Raw genomic sequence first — 17,290 nt, forward strand, 5'->3', positions numbered from 1 at the left:
GAGCGTCCGGGCAAATGAAAAATTTTGTCCATTATTGTCCAATTAAGTCAAGGTTTTCAGATAGCTCCCACAAAGTTGTATATAGAAACCATGAGAAGACACTTCTCCAAAGGTGATTTGAGAGTCAGGCTCTCCAAGTTAGCACATTTAGGCAAATTGTCAATAGTAACAGTTTCTAGCATTCTGATATTACAAGACATGGTTTTTAAGCTTCAAATCTGGTACTAATTCCATGTAGATATATTACAAATCATTTGTTCCACATTTTTGGGGAAGGTGGTACCCCTCACCATGGATCCCTCCCCCAGGGTGGGACAGCTCATTCTCCTTCCTTTAGATATAAAATATGGTCACGGTAATCCTAAACATGCTTCAAGTTCTGAGAATATTTTCAGAGGTCCAGTCCATAAAAAGTACTTTTGAAAAACCCTTACATATATTCACGAATGTAACACTTGGGAGGCCATTACTGAAGACTCTTAATTCTCGTACAGAAAGACAGACAGACAGAGAAAGAAACAACGTTGTGACACAAAGGGATGATTTTATTGAATGTTTTATTTTACGTCATATGCAACAACTTTGGTAACAATGCTTTCAAAGTTGATAATGATGTCACAAAAAGCAACAACTTAGAAGCCTCACATTAATTGTGAGTTTCTCACAATGTTCACACACATAAATGCACAATAGTTACCTAAAAACTATTATTATTATTATTATCATCTACGGCTAAGATTGACGTCAGAGACGCATTTTTTACTAATGAGCTCAAGTGTTTTTTTTGGTTTTTTTTACCTACTAAAAGCTAAAGATACATTTAAAAACTTTCTAGAATCAAAAATTTCCAAGCAGCACGATTAAAGACCATAAATTGACACACAAAAACCAGCTATTTATAGGCTAAAATACTTATACAGTATTGCTATGTCATAAAACCTATGAAGACTTATTTTGTTTGTATCTCTTCAAATTTGGACTGACCTTCAACAAATAGGACAGAATTTTGAATACAAGGTTTGTTTAAAATATCAGAATTTCTTTCTCAAAATAATCCCCATAGATTAAAAGGGGGTCATTCCAAGCCCTACATGATAAATAGTAAAAAAAAAAAAAAAATACCAAGATAAGATTAGGAATAACTACAGTTTGCTACAGGAAAGGCTATGCAAGAGTGGAAACAGAAAAATTCTAAAGAAGTAAGATTGCAGAAGGTGAAAGCAAATTACTCTTTATAAGAAAGGCTAAAATTGTTGTGAAAGAAACCTTTCCTTAGAAAATATTGTGACCTAATGAATGAATCCGGTACATTGCTATCAGAGCCACATACTGTTATATTTTTTCTTGTTTGTTAGCATTTTCAAGAAAATGAAGAAATAAAGAAAAAGCACAACAGAGTCCCTTGTGCTTCAGATTTCGTCTCTTTTTTGCGTAATCAAGTCGGAGGTATTTTGCGACTACTAATACTTTTGCAAACATTTTCTGTCGGATAGAACTGGGCAGTTCACTGACTGACTGATAAATATATATTTCGATAAGAAGAAAAATTATTTGAGAATAGGAGAGCGGTAGAGAAAATGGATTAATTGAAGGGATAAAAACTGCTTTCTTTTTTTGTTAATATCAATTTTAATATCAGGGACAAAGGCAAAAACACAGTCTGTGTGGAAAGTAAACTTTCTCAAATGAGACAGGTGGTATGAATACAATTTTAATTTAATTTGTGACTAAAAGGTCAACCAAAAAAAATTGTAAAAAATGTCCACAATAACAATGCAAGATTTGAGCTGGGACAATTGATAAACTTTTCTGAGGTTGGCATTTTTTGTCCATGGCAAAATAACCCAATTGACTTGATTGCAAACACTGACTAAAAATACAGACTCACATAAATTTCTGAAACCCACCACCAAAAGTGTCCTCGGTTTTTGCCAAGGAATATCGCAACTGATAGCGTGAAGTCCTGGAAGGCAGGTTTCTATGTGTTGAGAAAGACTGTGTAATCTGGAAGCTTATCAAGAAATATGTGATATTTGTCATCATATGAAGTTTACTCTGTTTACTGTATTGGTTTAAATACATACCAAAGAAACCTTTCACAATTTTAACCAAATAAGCCTACTGGTTAAGGCAGTTTAGTCATAAACAACTTCTTAATACTAGGCTATGCATGATTCTGAATCTGAAGGGGGTGCGTGAGTGAGGAGGGGTGGTGGGGGGTAGGGGGGACATGTTTTACTTACATGGAGACAGGGTGTGGCAGAGTTTGCATTCCATTTTGCAACATTGCAAACTACATACAGACTTTATTGAGTAGTAAACAGCTCTACATATTTGTGGGGACGGGGGGGGACCGAGGTGTTGAGAGAGAAGGGTTGCTTCTCGCTAAATGAGGAATATGTAGAAGGCTGATTTCAACAAACACAGCAGCCATTGGAGTCAACACTAATAATATCTAACAAGGCCTGACCAGTCAAAATGACACACACTATATGAGGCCAATACAAAAATAGTATTGCACAATAATGATTATACCACATTTTTGTGCTCGAGTGGTCTAAACCTTTGGCTATACAAAAGTTTTTTTCTTTTTAACAAAATAATAGAATGTAAACATGAATCGCAGGCCCCTCTGTTGGATTATCTCATCCATCATCGCTACATGATTTTGTCTTCTTTTTCTTTCCCACTTTGATGAGATTCAAGAAGGAAAAAAACAAACTTTTTGCCTTTTCTCTCACAAGAATCAGAGAAAGTAACACTGGAAAGAATCAGAAATGATTATTCACAAAATTTTGCCAGGCAAAATATAGACTGCATGAACCCTGCATCTTTAAAGTGGGATTAAGAAACTAAAACTACAGAATATTAATTGTAACAATAATAATAATAACAATAATGATAATGATAAAAAAAAAAACTAATTCTGAGGTAAAAGGTATCACCAACAATGCACAAATGGTACAATTCAAAACACATCCTAAAATAAATATAACAGCGTAGCCAAACAGGACATCATAAAAACGTTTTAAGAGAGAAATACGTTGAAAATATGCAAATTATTTACTTTCAACCGTAAAGGAGTAATTCATAAAGAGGGGGGGAAAAAATATTAAGAAAAAGAGAATAATGCTTCACGGTCAAATATCTCGAAACATTGCAGTCTCCTTGTTTTTCATGAAGAAGCGTTCAAATAAAAATGGGGAATAAGACAAAGTATCCTTAAGAAAAGTGGTACCTTTCCTTAAAAATGTTTTGATTTCTATTTCTCCATAGAGGAGGTTTACTTACTGCTTATAAATGATACAGCCTCAAAAAAAGTAAAAAGAAAAAAAAAGAAAAGAGGTCCATGCCCTAAAAGTGGAGTAAGACCCAGACCGATGTTGAATAAGAAGGGAAAGGGTGGCCCAATAGAACGGTAACATCAAAAGAACTATTCAGGTAAATTGATGGTGGCAATCGCCACATCTGCATTGTTCTTTGGTTTCTTTCTCTTAGCTTTCACTTCTTTGAGGTGCCACAAGCTTCCTCTGAGTTGTCATAACAACTGACTGAGGATTATCGGCTCTACCATCTACCTTTTTCAACATGTCCTTAAATAAATTAATCTTGCTGGAGTGAAAAGAGAAATGACATATTAAAAATGAAATGCTTTGAACCAAAAAATGAGAAATACAGAAATGGAAGGATTATGGACGAAGAGGTGATTCTCGACTCCAGCATTTACAGAAAAAAAAAAAAAAAACCCCAATATGTTTACAATACTGATAATTACACGGCATTGTGGTAACTCAAATTTATGACAACATAAACAACATATTTCACTTTCTGTTTTGAAACAGTAAGAAGACAAAAGAGGGCTTTATTCCCTCAGTATATAAGGAAGTCAATAGAAATTAAGCTACAGGAATATTCGGTGCGAGTTCCTTGCCGTACTGGGCAGGAAACAGTTTTTACGGGTACAACTTATCAAATTTTCACTACATGTGCGCATTTCCTTTCTCTGCAAATGCGAAAGGCACATTTACAAAATTCTGATATGAAACGTTAACAAATTTGTGTGGTATTCTGGTATAACTACCACACTAGCCTAAGCTATTCCCTATCCTGTCAATGTAACTACAAATGGCAAAAATGGGAGTGTGAGGCTGAAATACTGTTGTAACATCCGAAAGGGGTAATTGTTCGTCCAAAGCTTTGAATGGAATTGCACCCGACCCTCCTCCTCAGGTCAAAGAGGCTATTCAAACTGTTCACTGAGACTTTCATCTCCTCTTTTACAACAAAGAAGTAATGGTACAATTTGTAGTCCCAAGTTTCTGTAAATATGCGCCTACTCATTAACTTCTTCTGTCAGGAATATGCCGTCATAAAACTAACATTAATAATAATATTAATTCAGCAGATTCATTCCAGTAATTCCACAAGTTTCCCATGGCAACTGCTTACGGTGATTCCTGTGGATGCAGCCAATGATTATGAAATTCGTAACAAATCTCAAACATACAATGATAAGCAGATGGCTTATGCAAAAATTTTCCTGATCTACAAAAACCCTTTTTAAAAAATTCTTTTGGCACATTGTTGATATTTATTGAAATAATTTTTTTTCCTTTTTTTTCTTTCTTTCATGATTCCTTTTACAGTTTCACACGACCTGGTCATTCATAATTTTTGCTGTTCTAAGTTAATTATAAACAATACTGCAAATGGTCGAAACACTACCGATAACGGTCGGTTACCAGCAAACTGTCCAAACTTTAAATTGGACGCTAGATAAATCCACCGAACAAAATTTCACAAACATGATCTTAAATAATGAAAATCCGATAATATACGCAAAACTTAAATAAAGCCTTATCACTAAAAACCAACTTTATGATGTCTTCTTTGAACTTTTTTTCTCTTCACTCTCTAAGATGACAACGAACAGCAAATACGTACGAGAGAAAGAAAACGTTTTTCTTTTTGACATCAAGAATGTTTCACACCATACAGACGGGATCATTCTTGTGAGACGAATAAGCATTACAGATATTATGAAAGTACAAGGTTTTTTTTTTTTCCAAAACATCTCTATGATATGGAAGTACAATTTATCAGTACAAGGAATCAGTTTTATGGTCTTCTCTTTGATAGACAGAAAAAATTCGAGATTATTTTCATAATAAAAAAATAAAATAAAAAAACCACACACAGATGTACCTTGAACTTATGGGCCTATTAATTAGTTGAATCTGAGATTTTTGTTACAAAACTCCCTGAAATGTTCATTTCCAGGGGTAACAGCATTGGCAGGGTTGAGTATGTTGAAGTGAAGGGCTGGATGTCCCAAGTACCTACATAGACTATAATAAGAACGATAACGACGACTCCAAAAACACTATGTTAATGCCCATATGCATGTGAGATTTCCAATTTCTAACAATGCCTGATTTTATCAGCAGGTGTTTCTTTCTTAGTATCCCTACATAGAAACATTCAGACCAAATCTCAGTCATTTTTTTCCATCAATAACCTGATCATCTGGGACTATTTACCTACAAATTTCAACAACGGTTTTTGTTTTTTTTATCTATTTGACTAAAGCCCTCTATAGCCTGAAGGAAACCATTTTTGTTTTTTCAACAATAATAACATTTTTGTACCAGAGACTCAAAAGAAGGTTCTGTCAGGACTTTTTGTATTATGGGCACCCTTCCGACAGTTTTTTTCTTTAACAGCATTTACCTGGAAGGGGAAATTCTCGATGGGATGGGGGCGACATGATCAGGGAGTACTCGGCGTTGATAACGTTAAAAGGGGAATGAACAGTCACGAACAGTTACTATTATACATGTTCACACCATTTCAGCAGTTTGTCAAAATACCAAACATACTCCATTATATGGTGAGATGGATGGAGGAGAGTGGGGCAGGGAGGGGTAGGCCACAGTGGAGGGGGGCGGAATCTGATGTACTATTCACTGATATCTTCATGTCCAACAATACACAGAAAAGAGCTACTTACTAACTGATGAAGTTACGTCCTCTCTTACCACCTGCCCGCCCAGCTGAGCTCTCTACTCATTCCCCTTTCTCTCGCCCCCCCCCCCTCCCCCAACGTTAATCAATCAATAATTTGTAACAATCAGTAATTTCCACTAAACTGCCTAAGGTTTCCTCCAAACCATACCACCCTTTCACCTCCTCATCATCATATCTATGTTAGATAGGTCACTACCAAATCTGCTTTACCGATATATCCCCCCCTCCCCTTCCCCCCCCTTTTTTTTCATTTGTTTGAATTCAGAAGTGATTCCCCTCTTTGTTCACAATGGAAGAAATTCACTGTAGATGATCCCTGAGAATAATCCCAGTTGCCTGAATATGACCCTTACGAACACACGGGAGATATAACAGACCGTGTACTACTCCTCCTCGTCCTATTTTCACAGAGTTAAGGTATTTCAAAAGATGCAGATTGAAAAGAAACACGAGAGGGATAAAAGAAAGGTCTACCGAGGAAATATTGAAAAGTCGGGTTTTTATAAGCGACACGCCTGCAAAACAACAAAACACAATTTTACCGTTTGAAGGTAGTGCCACTAGAACATTGCACATTAATATGTGGGTTGGCAAATTTCTTTGTTTTCTTCATCTTGTGAAAGAGACTGATATACACTGTTTCTTTGTTTTGATCTCAAAGGCACCCAAAGGTTGAACTTTGGTAAGAACTGATGATGACAGTCGCAGGATCCTGAAAAGAAACGAGAAAAAATCATCATAATAATAACAAATGGCGGGAATTGTGCAAGAGATACAAGAAGCACACATTTTATCATCACCCACTGTGGCAAACTCTCAACAGATTCAAATTTTCAAATTTTACTTATTAAATCTGGAAGGATTTCAGCTAAATCAGGGTTCCACTAAATAACAGGGAACGTTAATAGAATAATTTTTTAAAAGAATAATTTTTTAAAAGAATAATTTTTGGTCTCATCTATCACAGATATATTAAAGCTGCAGATATAGAAAGGAAAGGGGGAAAAAAAAAACACTACTGTACATTGAGGGCATCTACTTATCTCATTACCAAGATGAGAGAAAACATCATTTGAAAATGACCTCAACCCTACAAAATTTGACCAGCTCGACTGATTAAATTTCTGTTTTAATTCACCGCAGTGGACGTCTCTAATCAAGAGTTCCACTGTATCACATTTCCACTGTATCAGTTATCTTTTGGTCTTGCAGTAGGCCACATAAAGTAACAAAAAAAACTATCTATCCTGTCAGAAATTTTGACGGAAAAGATAATACATATTCATTATCTACTTTGCATATTAGTTTGGTCAAAAAAAGAGAAAAAGTAAGTAGACTGTTTAAATAGTGAGCAGACTGCAGAGCTGAAATCACATGATGAACATGAATGTTGCATGTTATCACAGAATGCTTTACAAAGTAAACAGTTTGACAAATTATGTCACAGAGATTGTGCTGGGAATCATCACAATTGTCTTACCAGAAACACATTTAATGCATGTTCACTGAGCTAGCTGCAGTTGTCCTACAAAATATGACTATAACTCTGGTTAACCAAGTCTAAAAATTCAAATTGCTTCTGGTAATGAGATCAATGTTAAGGACTAGAATTCCAGTGCCTTGTATCAAGACAACCTCCAACACAATCTATGCCAACATGGTTGGAAGGTGATTACTCGCAATTTGTTTACTGTACCGATGATCATTTTTGGAAAGACCCAGTAAGCCGTTTTTTTTCCCCTAGCAACATCAATTTTCTCCAAGGATAATCAAAAAGGTAGCACATACCCCCCCACCCCCCCCGGCCCTCTCATCCAACCCCCTTACCTTAAAAGGATGCATCGGTATACTGAGACTGGCTGGCTGTGCTCTCCTGCACGACGTAGTCTTCCTCCGACACGGGGACCGCTGCGTTACTAGCGATGGGGGGGATGTCGTCGATGAAGTTACCCAGGTCCACGGTAGGCCACTCCTGACGACTGTTTGGTCCACTAAAACTGCCGCTGCTGCTACCTGGACTCATCTCTTGCTTGATGTTTGGAAGGAAACTGTTGCTGCTATGGCAACTGTACGGGCTGTCGATGGGCTCCTGCTTGACCGGGGGGTAGTTGTCGGCAAAGCTGGAGATGGAGTTGTGGTGCAGAAACGAATTGTCCATGGGTTTCATTGGCTGTAAAGTAATATAGTCTTTGCTCTCCAAGGGCTCACTTTTCACTGGAACACTCTGGACCGACGAGGAGGAAGAAGCGGACGTGCATGGTACGTCGCATTTCTTCTTGCTTTGGCAGGTTTTGTAAGACTCACCGTCGGTCTTCTCCTCCTTGATTATCACCTTCTCCTCCTTACTGGTAGGCACACTACTACTACTACTGCTACTACTGCTGCTACTGATCTTTGTGGAGGAGGGTTTCTCCGCAGCTTGACTCTCGCTGGTGCTTCCGGACGGAAGAGCATTTGGAATACCGTTATTTGAATTCACCGCCTTCAGTTCATCCCTGAGATCGCGAAGTGTTATGTAAAACTGAACTTTGTCTTGTGCCCTTGGGAATTGCGAACACCGTGCACTTGAGGAAGGCATAACGTAGATGACCTGTGAGAGGAAGGAAGAGGAGGAGGAGGAGGTGAAGGAGAGGTCAATCTTTCCCTTTAACAGTGTCCATGGAAAAGCAAATTTACGCTTATATTAGTAGTGTAAGTAAAACATGAACAGCAAACTGTTTTCTGAACCACAAAACCTCACTGGTTGGGATACAGTTACAAACAATGATAGTTACATGTCTACACTCAATTCATATTACTTCAGAAAACTGATAGTGGGTCATAGGAGGGGAAGAGGGGAGGAGGGGAGGAGGTTTTGGTTCAGTGCTACAGTTGCACAATCCCTAGTCTACTTCAGACATGTGCAAACTCATCATCACAAGTAACTTTAAGTGCAATAATCTTCCATATGAACACACGCAAAAATTAATTGCGCTTGTCAAAGTCGGTGCCACGAGCCACAATTTCATCTACTCCCTTTATTGACAACAGCAATTGCATAATTTCATGCAGCCAAAAAATAACCAATAACCATGAGTAACTGATGACTCAGGTTGGTTTATTAAGCATACATGTACCAAACAGGGCTTTTGCTATATAGTAACTGTACATAAAAAAAAAATCAGCGACTTACTAAAAATAAGAAAAATATTAGTAACTTTTAATAGGGTCTTCAGACCTTAACTATTCAGACTAGAATTCACATCACTTTCATCATCATCATCATCATCTAATATGACAACCCTCTGGAATAAGATAAACTTACAAAAACTACCAAGTATTAGTCAAGACAAGATTACAACTAATCAAACTCAGACACCGTCTTTGATTGCCTGAGTTAAAATTTAAGGTAAATTAGCGATTGATTAACCAATTTCATTTCATTATCAAGATTTCATAAGATATTAAGCTTATCATTATTAATTACATGTCAGCTGCAACTTGATTATCTTATTAAGTTTGATCATATTTATTTCTTTATCAAATTTGAACCAGCCAAGGTATATGTACTTCAATGCTGAGTGTTTTTCTGCATTATAATAATCAGCATAAATTAATCTGTCCGCATCCAACTCCAAAAGCTGATTACCAGACAAGCAGATTTGTTCACAATGACAGACAACCATTGCTAGTTATTTCTAAGCGTTTCAACAATTTTTTTCGCACTACCAACTGAAACCGATTCCTTACCCAAAAATATTCCACACCGAATTCTAAAAGTATATTTTGGCCCATAATTGCACCAAAGACAATCAACCGTGAGAAAAATGTCATATATATATATCTATATATCTATATCTACATATTTTTTTACATTTATGACTCATCAAACTTGAATGAGAATTCTTGAATGTTTTATTGACATTCCTCAAGAAAACAAGTAATTCTAACCACTCTAATGTTTTTCAGTGTGGCAATAAGGTACATTGCTAATTACCCCCCCCCCCCCCAACCCCTGTTATGCATAAATTTACACATTCCTTCAGCAATCTAGTACTTACAAGTGAGTTAGCACCACTCACATCCAAAACTCCTCATATGAAAACCAGCAATTAATAGACGGAATGAAGCCGAGAGCAAAATTATCGTCTTTTGAAAGCAATAGGACAGGAAAGCAATTACATGGTGCATGTAGTGTTTCAAACATTGCTCAGCGAAAGCAAGTTTCAAACCCTCGAAAAACGGCATCAAATTTCATGTTATTTAAGACCTGTCATGGCAGTGATGCTGTTACAATCAACCTGGCGGAATAGAACGCCGTCTAAAATAACGTAACGGTGACGCAATTGTGACAAGATAAAAGGTTCTCCAGCAGTGTGGGTCTCGATATCTCTATTAACTATCAATAGATGGTCGTCGTCGGGGACGATGATATTTGAATCATTCAACATGATCTTTTTGGAGGACAAATAGAAACCCGAGACTTTGGTTACCCAAACGACAGTGACTGAGAGCTCATTATGCGCAGACATTCTCTGATATCTAGATATTGACCAACTTTGAAGTTAGTACATATTAGAAATAAAAATTTATACTGTGTCTAAAAGATTATCAAAAATTTCTTATTTAAATTATACCCTTTATGTTTTTTGCTAAATGTGCAAATACTCAATATGCTTTAAAGGTTCTACTAAATTACGAGGCTTCCTTGATATTCTGTACACAATTTGAAATTCTGATTTCCTTCTCTCTCCCCCCCCCCCACCCCCCTCAAATGTCCAGAGTTAGCTTTGCTACTGTACTTGTAAAATAATAGTTTGTTATGACATCATTGCTTCGGGTCTGCTTATCTGCATGTACACAGAAACTTGTCATGATGTAGAATGGGGAACCACTACAACAAGGCTTCGCTCACAGCAGGTTTGGATCACATTCAACGATTAATGGCAATGGGGTTATACACTACACCACTGGTTTACAATGTCGGGCACCTCAGGCAAATCTTCTGCATTCAGTGAGGTTTTCAAAGCCTGATGAACTCAGACCTGGGAACCATACAGGGTGGGGTGCTTAAAGAAGTACAGTCTCCTAGATGCCATCGAGATGCCTGTCATTCAATAAACAATCTTTTTTCCAGACGAAGTTCACTTCTTTTCACTCCAGTGGCTAATGCTAAGCATACTTACAACACCAGAATAATGTTTGCTATGTACTAACAGTCTGAAGTATTGCCCTACCTAACTGTGGAACAAGCTGCCTAATACTGTTAAAACCAAGTAAGGGAACATTTAAAAACATGATATTACACTCTATTAATTTATACCCCTTACATGTTTGTGTGTAGAGAAGGGTGGGTGGGGGGGGGGTTGGGTGAGAGGTAGTTTATGTGTCTACTATTAGTGCAGGGTTCTTTTACTTATTTCTCATTTTGAGAAGATTTTGTATTCACTCAGGGAGCATTCTACTTGTTAGGCTTCGAGGGTTTTTAGTGTACTTCCATTCAATGCAATGTATTATTGTACTGTAATCTTTGATAAGACAATGATTAAAATAAACAGTGAAATTGGTATAATGTAAATCTGGGCAATTCATTGCTTCGGATGAAATACTATCATGAAAACACATTCAAGTACATGTAACTTTCTCATCTCTTGCTTGACATGTTATGTAATATTTTCAATTTCTCTCACAGGAGTAGGAACGTCCTGAAATGTTTGCAGTCTCCCAATGATGGGACGAAAATTTGACTGTGATCAGTAAGATTAATTTCCGTGCCCACCCAAATTTCCAGTAAACTTAGGGAATGCTGTATGACAAACTTCATTGTGGTCATAATAAGTTTAGAAGGGATGAGGGACTGGGGGGGAGGGAAGAATATTACCATGGAGGTTAGACGTTACTTTGAGCCATGAGTACAGAAATAAATGAACTCACCGTATCAGTGCCAGGAATGGTCTCAGGTTGCCTCCCGACTTCAAAATCTTTCTTGCCACTGAATATTTCATAAATACCTTTTCCGTTAAAGCAAGCTATCAGTGGTCTGTATTTCTTGATTTTTTCAACCATAATTTGAGCACCTTCTTTGATCTCTTTCCTGCAAGTAGAGACATGAAAGATGTTTTGGCCTCATTTTGCTTGCTTTATATTTCTTACATTAATTCAAAAAAACAAAGAACAAAGATGAGGACCTTCAAGTGATTTCAAAGGAACAGAAAAAACACACAGTATGTCGTAAAAGTTTTCAGATGGCTTCATGGTTTAAAGTGAGCAAAGGTTGGCTTTGTCAAATTGAAATATCACATGCATTGAACCAAAACAGTAAATGACTTAATGGTTAATATCCTACTCTATACTACTATAGATGGTACCATTAAATTCTGTTTGTGGAGGTGGAGATGTAGGGTAGGTTAAGTCACATGGTATCCCAACCCCCTCCTACTCATACCAACCCAACCATACCCATCATCATTCTTGCTTACCTAGTGAGATCAGCACTGCCCCTGGTGGTTCTCTCCACCATGTTTGTGAAACCTATTCCAATATCCAGCAGTTTGTAGTCGTCCATCGCTGTCAGGGGTTCAACAGTCATCCCAGAGAGGTACAAGCACTTCCCTATTGTAATGAGAATCAACTTGTGATACTTTTGAAGAATGAACACATTTGCAGCAGAGCATAGAATCAGACTCAAGGTTTTCCTTTGTTATACAATTATGCCGATTAAGACGACGAACCCTTAAAACAATCCCAAGGATAATCCATTTAATTCCCATTTTTGCCAGTGCTTTGCTTAATGCCATCCCACAAATTTCAAAAGTGATGTAGAAGAGCAAAGGCCCAACCACCATAAGTTTTGTTTGCTGATCGGTTCACAATGCCTGTGTATGCACAAAATTACCAAATCTCCATACACATCACCTCAAACATACAATGCAGTTCAAATGAGACAAAGATCAATTTACAAAAAAATGATTTAATAAATTAGTTTTTATCACCAAACTTAACTTACAGAAATGATTTCCAGGTCCAGCGTAATGGTGTCCTTTAAATGCAGCCATGAGACCTGGGTTAATTCCAATCTGTTTTAAAGAGAAAGACATGTTATTTGCCCGCTCTTTGGTAAAGAATCCTTAACGTGACGTCCAATCTTTCGGAGCCTCCACCTTACCTTCCCGAGCAATCTCTCTCCCATCCAAGAAAAATGCATTACAAATAACCATTCAACTTTAAGTCATATTTCCACCATTACTAAATTAAGGAATAAAAAATCACCAACATTTCTGTTTGAAGATGATGACTTTAGGCAGAATTGTAGTGCTGATATGTGAGGTTTCGAAGACATTCTTTAAGATGTGCTTAAACTGTGCAATGCTCCTTTAAGGCTACAGACAAGATAACGTTGAATCCTCAGTACAGCCCTAAACGTTAGTTGTGTTAATCCATTGTGTTATAAATTTCTAATAACTCATCCCTAACAAGTATAAACAAGAGAAACACCCCTGAATGATGTACACCAACATTTCTCCTCTAAAAAAATTGTATTACATTGTAATCATGTCAGTTGAGGCAATGAAATTTGTACGTTTTTGCACTGTCGCATCTGAGGAACTGACCAAAGGGTTCTGTGTATTAGATTTAATAGTCAAGTCACTTTAGGTGATGACAATCACTTGCTTAAAGGATTATATCTCCAATAGCAAAAGTGTTAAATAAATTCAACCTGGACTGATAGCAGTATGGTTTAATGTTCTGCAACTTATCAAATTTAATTTTGTACCTAAAGTCATCCTTCAACAAATGTGCTCACTGTTTAGACACTGCATTTAACCATTTAGTAATTTCAACCTATCAACAAATTCACATCACACATGATAATGAATTAATCTAGATAAGGGCTTTCTGGGTTTTGGGTGCGCAAATTGCTCTTTTTGAACACTTGCGTGATATTTGAGGGAGACTTGCTATGCAAATTAAGGAAACTGTGCTTGGATTGCAAGCATTAAACTCCTTGGGTTTGCCAGACCAATGATTTCACAAACAAACTTAAATTCTAACATATTCAACTCCCTTGATATCTTTCCAAGGTATCCCCTTTTTGAACAGAATCGTACGAACGATGAGATCTGGTTCAACAACAGCAACTAGAATTGGCTAGGGTTGTGTGATGGATATCTTTTGTGACGTACATGAGCATGTAAACGACGTGGCGGTATTCCACAGTTCGTCCATCTGGCCTTCGACAAGTTTACCAATTTACTCACAATTACAATATCAAGATTCTCTTTCAGGTGGTCAGGTAAAGTTCTCTTTGCAACTTCCTCTTCGGGCATTCCCTTGAAACGGTCAATCTTCTTTCTGGGTTTCTTTTCCTTAAAGTGGTCTGTGACTTTATCTTGCTTTGTTTTTCTTTTTTTCACTTTTGGCTGTGGTTCCTCCATGGGAGGTGGAACTGGTGGCAATGGCTGATAATTATTCATATCCATGTAGTCCATAGGGTATGGTGGAGGGTAGTCCATAGGTTCCTGTTTGACAGGTGGCATTGGTGGATAGCTGCAGGTTTATTGAGGAAGCCAAAAATACTTCTACACTATTACAGAGTACCTAACAATGAAGCTTAAGGTACTATTTCCTTTTTAAAGAAATAAAGGAAGTATTCGAGGATGTTCTGTATCAATACAAGTATGTCTTATCTGAGTTACAGCCCAAAGTTGTTATAACTGCACTGCAGTTGTACCATCCAAGTACATACTGTTACCACACTTTACATATATATCCAGTTGTATCTTGAAATCACAGACCGGAGAGTCTTAGTAACTCTGGTCACTTTGGTATGTAATTGTCAGACTGATGTAAGTTTCCTCATTAAAGCTAAGTTGACATTCTTTCACAAACCAATTTATCAGTGTTACAGCACTATTCAACTTGGGTAAAACTTGGGATTTTGAACACACTTATATTGCATCAGAACAATCGCAGACCAACACCTGGCATGCATCGGGGCAAATTCAGCAAAGTATTAGAAACCTTTTGCACACCTTTATTAGGAAGTAAATATCATGCTCACCATGACAAATTTTGTATCAAAGGTCCCCCCCCCCCACCCCACAATAACCAAACTTTTTTTTGTTCATAATTTGCCATTTTCAGTTGCGCTATACACAATCCAGTCAACAAACTGAGTACCAATGAAGACAATTTTGCATATTGTTCCTATAATTATTTGAGTAAGTCAGGTCTGAAATATTGTACATGCCATATTCAGAAGTTTTCTAAGATTATAAATTCATGACTACAAGAAGCCTAGCACAACAACTGAAGTTTCCACAAGACAACGTGCACAATTAACCAACAGTTATGTGATGGGATGATAATTGCACAGCTCTTGAACTCTAGAAATAGACAAATTCCTTTGTGAGATAAGAAAGCTATACAAACCCATTGTACTGGTACTGTTGATACATGTCCATCCTTCTGTTAGTGTCTATTGTTTCTTAAACCACCAACAACACTCCCATCTGATAATACCTAAAATGAAAAGAAAGATGTTACTTGACTAGTGTTATCAGACAATAGGAAATATCCTACAAATGTCTTGCTACAAATTATACCTGACCACTCAACATAAACTATGACTAGTATAACTAAGTCTCTTGTATTGATTGTTTACAATCAACACTCTCTTAATGTGACAGAGCCTAACTTTGTACATCCCATTCAATACACAGAAGCAAAAGCCAATCAGTTGGATAATAGACCTAAAAAAATTGTCACCTGTGCTAACAAAGAAACAAACACAGGCCTAATAGCAACAGATAATTTATATGACTAACTATTCTCTGCTCACAACTAGCATTGAAAAATTTCATGTTAGTTTGCCTGCAAGGTGCAGTTCATTGAGGGATGAAGTTTAGCCTGACTTCAATTATTTTGAACTTCATCGCCTAACCTCCCAAAGCCACCCATAATTCATTGGTCCTAGGACTAGGCTAGTCTAAGTTAAGTAAACAATATAATCAAGGAAAGCCAAGCCCAAATCAGGCTCATAAAATTTCAATTTCCCGCAGAAGACCGACGACGATTTTCGTTCCCCAACGTGTACTTTGTCTACGCCGCCCATTATCTGTCTATTAAATTTGTACGTATCACCCACAATATTCAATATCTCCCTAGGATTAGTCCAACTAACAACGTTAGGCTAGGCTGTTACACATAACACAGGTTAGGCTTACTTCAGTTGTTGTCGAGATGATGCGCATGAAATACGGATGGAAAACGTACTTTTGGTAAAATCCGACACTCAACTTCGTGACTTGAAAGAACGATATATTTCATGTACAATCTAACTTCAGGACAGCGATGGATAGTGTAATAACCATGAAGAGAAACCGAGAGAAAACCTGTTGTTGTTACGGGTTCTGTCAGCAGACCTTCGCCATCTTTAAATGCCTTCTGTTATGTATTGTGAAAAAGAAAGCCTCTGATTGGTGCAGATTGATTTATTAGTGACAAATTGACCAATAGTGACTCTCAATAGACATAAAGTAATTAAATGCTCGGAGACGAGAACCTTTGTGTTGATTGATTATGTAGGGAGAACATTTTCATCGCTGTTTGTACAAAGTGCCTATAATAAATTGAGAAATTTCCATCGAAACATCCGAGTGGAGCAAACATCAGTCCCAAAGCATTATGTTCATTGATCGCTATATTTTTTGGGTTTTTTCACCAAAATAAATATGTGTTAAATACAAATTTCAAGGAGTGTTTATATTGCTATTTCTAATAATTGCATGATGCGAGATAAATGGCTACACCATAACCTTTTAATTTAAGCAGCAATTATGCATAGAAACCCAGGCAAATGTTAACAGAACCTTTATAAAGGCTCGGTCGAACAAAACCCATCATTTCGCCCTCTCGATAATCTGTAGTACCAACACAGTCCAAAAGCTGATAAATATTAGCCCAGTGATTATATCCGGATATTAGCACATTTCTACCTCGTCCTGTCGGATATAGGCACCGGATAGCTACCGCAGATCGTTACTTCTTTTTTGAACCCAACTTACTTCTGCGCTCAGTTTGGATGTACCGAGTGTAGTAATTGGGACCACTGCAGAATTTATTTATTGACTGAAAATAAAAAGTAATCTGCCACTCCCGTTCACTGCTCTTTTGTACATTCCGCACAGTACTTTCATTGTCTCATCTGTTTCCCTCATCGTTCAAGCTAAAATTTTGACGTCATAATAAGGTTACCATATTAAATTATTAATTACATTAAGGC

The 17,290-nt window shown here is 37.1% G+C and overlaps 1 protein-coding gene across 2 annotated transcripts; it reads right to left on the reverse strand.

Moving 5' to 3' along the window:
- Positions 1–540: 540 nt before the first annotated feature.
- On the reverse strand, positions 541–16,465 carry LOC139960860 (uncharacterized). 2 transcript variants are annotated; one of them, XM_071959497.1, is made up of 8 exons: positions 16,282–16,465; positions 15,439–15,528; positions 14,265–14,553; positions 13,013–13,082; positions 12,486–12,618; positions 11,941–12,100; positions 7,855–8,617; positions 541–6,739 (listed from the first exon to the last, which is right to left on the reverse strand). In XM_071959497.1, the coding sequence occupies exons 2-7, from the start codon at positions 15,468–15,470 to the stop codon at positions 7,856–7,858; spliced, it is 1,446 nt and encodes a 481-aa protein (XP_071815598.1). In that variant the 5' UTR covers positions 15,471–15,528; positions 16,282–16,465; the 3' UTR covers positions 541–6,739; position 7,855. The 2 variants fall into 2 exon arrangements, with proteins under 2 accessions (XP_071815598.1, XP_071815597.1); XM_071959496.1 differs by having other exon boundaries at positions 16,233–16,465.
- Positions 16,466–17,290: the final 825 nt, after the last annotated feature.

The sequence above is a fragment of the Apostichopus japonicus genome, chromosome 20, assembly GCF_037975245.1.
Source record: "Apostichopus japonicus isolate 1M-3 chromosome 20, ASM3797524v1, whole genome shotgun sequence".
Taxonomy (NCBI): Eukaryota; Metazoa; Echinodermata; class Holothuroidea; order Aspidochirotida; family Stichopodidae; genus Apostichopus; species Apostichopus japonicus.

Excerpts from the sequence above, each read along its gene's own strand:
- LOC139960860 (XM_071959497.1), bottom strand. The coding sequence starts at position 15,470 with ATGGACATGTATCAACAGTACCAGTACAATGG. Across the intron at positions 14,554-15,438 it reads CAACAGTACCAGTACAATGG|CTATCCACCAATGCCACCTG; the intron begins GTTTGTATAGCT and ends ATAAACCTGCAG. Across the intron at positions 13,083-14,264 it reads AGAATCTTGATATTGTAATT|ATTGGAATTAACCCAGGTCT; the intron begins GTGAGTAAATTG and ends TCTTTAAAACAG.